At 40.8% G+C, this 9,603-nt stretch overlaps 1 gene segment (V, D, J or C); it reads right to left on the minus strand.

Annotated features, from left to right (window-relative positions):
- Positions 1-3,001: 3,001 nt before the first annotated feature.
- LOC132870584 (Ig kappa-b4 chain C region-like) lies at positions 3,002-9,313 on the minus strand. The segment is given in 5 exon segments: positions 3,002-3,321; positions 4,127-4,211; positions 8,271-8,340; positions 9,077-9,154; positions 9,252-9,313. Coding segments are annotated over 5 exon segments (615 nt in total).
- Positions 9,314-9,603: the final 290 nt, after the last annotated feature.

Raw genomic sequence — 9,603 nt, forward strand, 5'->3', positions numbered from 1 at the left:
GGTAAAGGGAGCCCTAAAAGCTCTTTTAAACAATTTCATGTGAAAATAACCTGAAATAAACTCAAACTAAAGAGGTTTATTTTATCTTGATGGTGCACAGGGCGCCCAAAATCAAGGTCTTTCTAATTAGAAGCTGGAGTGGAGCCTAAAATTTATATGTAATGGAGAAGCCTAGCTGTATCTATACAAATGTTTGAATTGTAACAGGTTGGTTAGTATAAACCTGTATTACGTCCACTTTTATAAGTCGGTAAGGCCCCGGTCACACCGCCCGAACTTTGCTAGAGCGTTCCTTGAACGGTAGGGAGGGGGGGCCGAATTTCGACAACGCTCGTCACCGCGCACAAAATGGGAAAAAAATCGAAAACACGGGCGTTGGCTTAGCGGTGCACCGCTGAAGCCGGCGTTGCTTTAGCGTTGGTTTAGCGGTAGCGAGCGTTGGTATAGCGGCGTTCTGCGCATGCGGGCTTTGGCTCGGCGGGGGTATAAAGTTGGTTTAGCGGCATACCGCTAGTGACTACGGAGCGGAACGGATCGTTTTGATACAAGTTCTGATAGATTTTTGATAGAAGCTCCACCATCAGCTTGTCATACAGTCCATGTTCAGGCTTTCTCAGTATCCACTGTCTGACCCACACAACTCTGTCTCTCCTTCTTCTCTCTCTTCTCCTTTTTTTTCTATAGTTAAAATTCTTATTACTGTTCTGTTGTCTGTATAGCTTTTCCCCTTTTTTCACTGTTGTTTAGTTGATCTTATTATCATATTTTTATCTATAAAAGTGTTTGTTATTAATATTATTATTTATATTACTTTATACTTTTTTATTATCATTCATATTACTTTATTTTTTGTTTATTGTTTGCTGTCAGTCAGATTATTTCTATTTTCATTATGTTTTTGCTGTCTTTTCCTTAATGTTATTATTATTTGCTATTATATTATCTTTATCATTATTTAAAAATCATTTAATATTTACTATTAATATATACAACATTTTACTTTATAATTGTTAGCCATAGGTACTAGTCATACTTTTTGAAATCAAATTTTATAATCAAATTCCAGTCTAGTCTATACAATGCATTTTCATTGTCTACTAGTCTAGTCAATTTAAGTCAATTTATTATTATTATTATTATTATTATTATTATTATTATTATTATTATTTTATTATTGTGGTTGTTATTATTATTATTATTATTATTATTATTATTATTATTATTATTATTTTCACCATTTACATAGTACAGTGAGTCAATATTAAGTCAAATCATAACGTTGCCATTGCTGTTTTACGTGTATTAATGGGACCACAATGGAAATAAGTGCTTGCGCTTTCTTGTGTAATCCTGATTGTATTTTGTACTTCATTTTACATTATGATCGAATAAAATCAAATCAAATCAAAAAATCTGTCAACAGCTTGTTGCAATCTGAGGAGGTTCTGATTGTGCTGCTGGACTAGTGCACCAATCATAGCAAGTCTCTCAGCATCCATGGTGATACAGTTTTACTGTAACTTTGAGCAAATTCGATATAGATGAGGTCTGAACTCAACGGCAGCTCGATTCCAAATGAGCTCCTGGTCCATTTCTCCCCGTATTTATAGCTAAAGTCTGGTCCCGCTCCGACACCTCTATACCAACGCCAAACCAAAGTTCATCGCCGCCATGGATAGCTGCTTCAACGCCCGACACCGTTCCAGCAACCCCGTGTCCGCTCGTAAAACGCTTACAACCGCTCCACTGAAGTTTGTGCAACGTTTAATCGCCGCCCGGGCAACGCTGGCGAAGCAGCGGTGGTCCAGCGTTCAAGATTTCTGCGTTGGCCTAGCGGACCCAAGCGTCCACGAACTTGCGTCTAGCGGTGCCAAACTTTGACTGGGCGTTGGTGGAGCGGGGCTGAACTTTGCCGGGGCGGAAAATTGCCCCCTCCTCACCGCTCGCAATATTTTGTGCAGCTCAAAACTTTCGGAGCGGTAGCAGAGCCCCTCGAGAAACATCAGCGGTGGCCGAGCGTATACGGCGTTGCTTTAACGGGGGCCAACTTTTGTTAACGGTGGTGAACGGTTACGAGCGGTGATGAATTTTTTTCACCGCTCCAGGAACGCTCCAGCAAAGTTCGGGCGGTGTGACCGGGGTGGAAGAAAAAAATACAGACTAAGTGAAGGAAAAATAAGAAAAAGTGAAGAATACTTCTTTAACTTGATTTTTCAAGGAAAAAAGGGGAGATTTTTTTCAGAACCCATGGGGAATGCTGCTAAAGTTGGCAGATATTCTCACTGAGATGAAATAAAAATGAAATCAATTTAAATGTGGAAATTAAATGAATTTAAATGGGGACCCAACCAGTTATCAGTCAGAAGCTGCAGGCCTGTATCGACATTTGTGGGTGTAGTCACCTGAAGCAATATGGCTGCTTCACACCAGTGGCATATAAAAAAACAATCTCACTCGTGGCACCGATGGATGTCGTCCTTACCGTCTCCGCATGATGCTGGCAGTACTGGGTAATGGAGACTCACTGAGGCTGTGCGTAGCTCATTGAGTCTGTGCGTATATGGGTGGACGAGTAGATGACTCATGCCAAGTCCTTAACAACTCCAGTAAGCTAGCTAATGATGATGATGATGATTATTATTAATATTATTATTATGACTATTATTGGTCTTTAGAATAAATATGATGGTCTATAACAGATACTGAGACAGATGCTTTGGTGATTTCTTTATGATGTACATAAACAATAATGTGCACCAAAAGGGTTTCATGATTCAAAGGCTTTTATTAATAATTCAAAGCAGGGCATTGCAGTGATACACACACTTAACACACATGTAGGAGATCATTAACAAGAAGAATTGAGTTAAACTGAGGAGTGTGTGAGCTCACATGTTAATAACTCAAATGAAATGATGAAAGTGGGACATTTGAGCAGTAAAGGCCACATGTAACACACAGTGAAGCAGTAGAAGGTGAGCTGAGTAAAGTGTGTGTGAGCTCACAGCTCTGAGCACTGCTCTGTGTTCACTCTGCCCACCACAGTAGGTTGGTTGTCTTTGGAGGCCTCACAGGTCACCACCTTGTTCCTCCACTGCTCCGGGTGGAGGCTCAGCGTGCTGCTCCAGCTGTAGAGGCCGTCCGCGTGCAGAACGGCAGTGCTGCGGCTCTCCCCCGAGCTCCAGCTGCTCCCATCAACCTTCCAGCTCAGTGTCCAGTCCGAGGGGAAGCCCTTGTCGGCCACACACATGAGTGTGACCTTCTCCTGCTGCAGCTCCACACTGGAGGGGGGCAACACCGTCACACTGGGCTGAGTGACACCTACACACACACACACACACACACACACACACACACACACACACACACACACACACACAGAGTTGAGACAGGAATGGACAGCTGTCAGTCACTCAGGCTTCGTTTCAGCTCACTGTGTGTTTCACTTCCCTTTATATCTTACAGAGCAGAACTGAGTTCAGTGGAGCATCGCAATCGTTTCACACTCAATTCAAACACTTTTACATCTTAGGTCTATAATCATTTATATTACAGTTATCCCTGGACAGGAAAATTGAATTAGACCAAGTATTCAGTCATTAAAAATATGAAGCTCATTTTATAACATGAATAAGCCACATTTAAAATACAGAATATTTACCACTTAAGCAAATTCAGTTTTGATTTCTACATTTAAATCCGTTTTTGGACTCACAGTCTCTAAGATATTAAATGTCATTAAAATCATTCAACAAAAATGTCATCTGTAATTTGCACGATATCTACTTTCCTTTTAGATTTAAATTATAATTAACTACCAGCAGTAGAATCAAATACAGTTAAGCTTTAAATTATAATTAACAACCGACAATATAATCAAAGACATTTTTCAAACTTCTAAAATAAGGGAAATATGAGAAACAAAAGGATGTTACACAAAAATCACATCTGATCTGAATTTGGAGGAAAAATAAATCTAATTACACATTACAACATGAATCTGAACACACTCCATTTCAGTCATTAATCTGAACACACTCCATTTCAGTCATTAATCTGAACACACTCCATTTCAGTCATTAATCTGAACACACTCCATTTCAGTAATTAGTAAACAGTTACTTACGGCCCACAGACAGTTTGGTTCCTCCACCAAAAGTCCGCCACAGTGATACAAACAGGTTTAGTGGCCGTACAAAAACCCTGCTGCTCTAAACTCACTGCTCTCTCCATCCATTTAAACCTCTTATTACAAAACAGCTACAAAACACCAACTTCTGCTCACATCAGCTGATTAATACACTAACTCTCTGACTGTTTTACTACATTTTACTGTTTTTTTCTTTTATATACCAAGAGTGTCAATCAAAACTAAGGATGCAATTAGTGCATAAGAAACACAAATAAATTACACAAAATAAAAGTTGAAATTTCACAAAATGTGGAATTGCAATTGCACAGGATTTACCCAGAATGCCTCATGGAGTAAAAATGCTGATGTACTCATGAGAAATTTACAATATATGACTGAATGTGTGGAGCTAAAGTGAGAATAATTCCTCCACTGCTTCTGTAGACTGATCAAAAGTTATGATATGATATTTAAGTCCAACAATAAACTAAAGATTCATTTACAGTCAAAATATGAGTGTGTATTTACTCACTGCCAACATTGATGCTGCTTCTTCCACCATAAATCCACTACAGTGAGAAACTCATTAACATTCAGTACAAACACCATCCAGTGAAAGTTGAAGCTTCTCTCTCTAATTCACTTATTTATGCATCTTAGACCTCAAAGTGTTTTACAGAAAATCTCCATCTGACCCCACAAGTAAAATTCACACAATAACTCAGTAATAATGTGAGAATTACAGTAAGATTGGGGGAATGTGGTAAAGGTGTTTCCATACTTAGAGGACACTTTGCATTGGCAGCACATGCTTCAGTGCTCTGGGAGTGTTTATAGCGCTGTGACTTTAACACTTCATGACTGAGAGCTGCTGCTACAGCAACTTCACCCACAGCTACCATGACTTTGATCCCCGTCTTCATCTGGACACTGATCCTCTGGACTCAAGGTCAGACACGGCTTTGCCTTTTATATTTACAACAAACTGGTTCAGACAATACATTTTTCAGGTTTGTCTCATGATTATATATTTATTTTCAGAATGCAGAGGTCAAGTCACAGTAACTCAGACTCCTGCAGTGAAATCTGCTCTTCCAGGAGAAACAGTCACCATCAACTGTAGAACCAGTCAGGCCGTGTACAAGAGCTCATCTGGTGACCGGTTATACTGGTATCAGCAGAAACCTGGAGAAGCTCCTAAACTACTGATTAAATATGTAAATCAGCGAGAGTCAGGTTTTCCAGCTCGTTTCAGTGGCAGTGGATCTGGATCTGATTTCACTCTGACCATCAGTGGAGTCCAGACTGAAGATGCAGGAGATTATTACTGTCAGAGCTGGCATGACATCTCTGGTTACTGGTTCACACAGTGTTATAGAGTCGTACAAAAACCTCCCTCAGTCAGATTGTAGAGAGACTGCACTGCTGCAGCTGGGAGAGACTGCAGGTGCTGAGTTGGAGGATGTGATACGACACAATGACCCTCTGTGGAGCAGAGGAGCTACACCACTATAACTCACAACTCACATTAGAAATCTCTCAATAATCATCACACAGTCCATCACATTCACTACTGTAAGATCAATAGTTATGTATTTTTCAAGCTTATTTATCAGAACTGAAAAAAAGGTGGAAAAATGTCTCTCTTTTTTCAGCCTCTATCACTAATCCTGCCCCCATTTCAGTTTCTCTTTCTGACCAGATATTAGTTACTGTTATTATTCTGCTCTATGCCCTAGTTTCTATCTCTGTTGTCTTTTTCTTCTCTCTTTCCGGCACTCCTTCAATATGACCTTCTCCACATGCTTTCCAACACACCACAGTTTAAACATTCTGGACCTGGTCTTCAGCCATTCTTCCTGAGCTCTAGGTATCAGCGTTACCCCACTCTACTTTTCAGATCATTACTTTGTCTCTTGCATGCTTGTTCTCCCTGCCCTACCTGCCAGTATCTATTTCTACCTCTCCCTCACTACCTGAATCCTCCACACTTTCTCCTCATCACCATCGATGGCAGTTCATCAGCTGAAACTAAACACAGCAAGCAGAGCATTTTTAAGGATTTTCCACTAGGAGACCAACTGGTCTGGGCAATACAATCACAGGCCCCAGAGTCCATGCGGCTGCACCGCTGCGGCATATTCTGTGATGCAAATTGCCGCATTACGAATCCTCGTTTCAGCCAGCATAATATCAACATAGTTAATGCAGTGCCAAGTTACGGTACCATAACTTCATCATAAGTATGGTAAAATACTAAAATTACACTATGAGTTTAAGTTATTGTTTTATCAACTATCATAATATTATGTATTTTAAGAAACAGTGAAAAATAAGAAATAAGAAAATCTTCAATTTTATTGCTCAATGTGAAACATAGTATCAAATAACTGTATATTTAGTCTATAATTTGGAAATTGGAACAGTCTTGAAAACCCAACTTCAATATTTCTTAAACATTCCAATCCAAAGAAAACAGTCTTTTGAATTTGGACCAGCAATTCAAGCATCTCCCATAATCCCATTTCAGTTTTACCTTTCAGCAACAATCTAACATAACTTGGTTTAAAATTTGGTCTCCCAGTGAAGCTGGTTTGGCATTGACTAGGAGACTAAATCTGGCCACTGGGAGATCATTTGGTCTCCCAGTAACTATGTTAAAAAATGCTCTGTCAGCAAGACTGAGCTGCTGCATCTCTCTGTTGCTGCATCCACGTGTCAGGACTTTATGATCTCCCTGAAGAATCCTTGGATCACAACATATGACAAGATAGGAAACCTTGAGGTAGTTCTGGACAACCAACAACCCTTCTCTCCTCATATTCCTAACCTGATTCCGTTATGCAGGTTTTTCATTTCGATCAGGAGAATCTTTGGCAGTTCTGTCCAATGAGGTCATTCAAGTGCTTGTTCAGTACTTTATTATCTTGACATTAGTCTACTGCATTCTACACAAGTTGAATCCACTTGTATTTGTACTCAGGACTGAAGAACAGCTCAGACTGTGGTAGCTCTGACTGGTGTATGGTCGATCCTCAGAGTCTCCGTGGACCAGCCAGAGCTTTTAAACTACTTTGGTTTGGTGAGAGAGCTCACTTCTCTTAATACCTCAGTTAGTCCATGTGGAAAACCTAATGGCTACTGAGCTGACAGGTATACAGCCTCCTGACTCATTCAACAATGGATGTTTTGGATGGAAACTGCAAATTACCTCCATGTTTGTCAAGTTTCGTCAAACTCAATTTATTGAACTAACAACCACTATCTATACAGGACAAAACTTTCAGCACAATGGAAAAGACATTGCTGTTGTTTTTTCTCTTTTCATGCTGTTCTCCCTCACTCTCTCCTCCACATGACCAGCTTCTTCCAATCCTGATGATACCCTTGACCTGGAAGAAGATATGTATAAAATCTCACTAAATGTACATGTAAACAGGTATTGCCCTGTCATCAACAAGCACAAATAAATAATAAATATATTAACTTTTGCCATTATAGCACAAACTGAGGGCGGCACGGTGGTGTAGTGGTTAGCGCTGTCACCTCACAGCAAGAAGGTCCGGGTTCGAGCCTCGTGGCCGGTGAGGGCCTTTCTGTGTGGAGTTTGCATGTTCTCCCCGTGTCTGCGTGGGTTTCCTCCGGGTGCTCCGCTTTCCCCCACAGTCCAAAGACATGCAGGTTAGGTTAACTGGTGACTCTAAATTGACCGTAGGTGTGAATGTGAGTGTGAATGGTTGTCTGTGTCTATGTGTCAGCCCTGTGATGACCTGGCGACTTGTCCAGGGTGTACCCCGCCTTTCGCCCGTAGTCAGCTGGGATAGGCTCCAGCTTGCCTGCGACCCTGTAGGACAGGATAAAGTGGCTAGAGACAATGAGATGAGATGAGCACAAACTGAGAATATCAGAATGAACAGAAGTGAATATATTATGTTTCTTTCCCACTGGACTCCACTGAGATTCCTAGCTTTATACACACTGAATAATGGAGAAGAGAAATCTTTTTTTTTGTCACATATATATTACAGCACAGTGATAATTCTTTACTTCATGTCTCCCAGCTTGTTAGGAAACTGGGGTCAGCCATGATACAGCGCCCCTAAAGCAGAGAGGGTTAAGGGCCTTAATCAAGGGTCACTTGGCAGTGCTGAGGCTCGATCCCCTGACCTTCTGCTCTGTTACTCAGAGCCTTAACCACTGAACCTCTACTGCAACACAACAGAGAAACAAAACAGTTTCAAATCATATTTGCTACCTAGATACAATAACAGTGATCCCTGAAAATACAGTATAGTAAAAAAAAATACATGTACTGAATTGAGGTAAAATTATTCACCTTTTATTTTTACACACTTGTGCACATTTATATATGGAGACATTGTAACGTTGATTAGCGACGGCCACGTTCACTTCAGTAAGACACAGATTTCCCATCCAGTTAATTTGTTTTGTTTTTTTTGTCCCTGAATTCTAATTTGCTGTTTTATTGCTTTTATCCAAGGAGATATACATGAAAGTGTCTAAAGCACATCTTATGTTCCAGGAAGTTTGCATGATCAGGACCTTCAGGAGAAGAGACTGATCTCTCTCTCTCTCTCTCTCTCTCTCTCTCTGTCTGTGTGCAATTGGAAGAGATTTTAGGTCTTGAACAGTGACTGACTCAGTGACTGCCGCAATATGTCATTCCGCCCATCAATCTGTCAACATTTTATGTCTTTCAGTGTCTTCACTCCTGTCATGGTTTATGACTATTTTTATGTTTTCTCAGAGATCAGATTATTCTTCAGTATATTTAAAATGTACTTGTTAGATTTTTCATGAGTTTAGGCAGATTCTTCCCAGTCAGAGAAATAAGAAGTAACAGTTCATTTGCATGAACAGTTCTGAGTCCCAGAATAGATCAACACTTTCAGCAGATGTTCATGGTTCTTCAGCTGAACTCACTCAAGCACAACACGCAGCGCTGCACTCGACCTGCTGTTAAAGGTGCTGATCCAAATCACTGTCAAAGACACTTCACGACTGAAAAAGGAGACATGCTTTCCACATTTAAGCTTTATTTCAGTACAGATACACCATTGACTCCACTTCAGTCTTCTAAATATGTTTTAAAGTGTACACTTCTATTCTAGTGGACTTTACAGCGGCTCTTTCAGAACGAGGTGATCTGAGTGGTGTCATGGTGGGAGACGGTACAGCTGAACACCTTGGACTCTTTCAAGTTCCCAGCATTCTTTGAAGAGGGTCAGGGTGCTGAAGGGTCCTTCTGTTCTTCTGTGCTGGTCAGAACCCCCTCATTCACCTCGACAACATCCATGGTGCAGCTCAGCAGCGCCCCCAGTGGAGAATAGGCTGAGAGCAGGCAGAGCAGCGAGGCTGATCCCTCAGAGAGCTGCAGAGAGGAGGGAGGGAGCAGAGACACGGAGGAGTTCACCACCGGACCACCTGGAGAACACACACACACACACACA

Source organism: Neoarius graeffei, chromosome 2 (genome assembly GCF_027579695.1).
Source record: "Neoarius graeffei isolate fNeoGra1 chromosome 2, fNeoGra1.pri, whole genome shotgun sequence".
Lineage (NCBI taxonomy): Eukaryota > Metazoa > Chordata > Actinopteri > Siluriformes > Ariidae > Neoarius > Neoarius graeffei.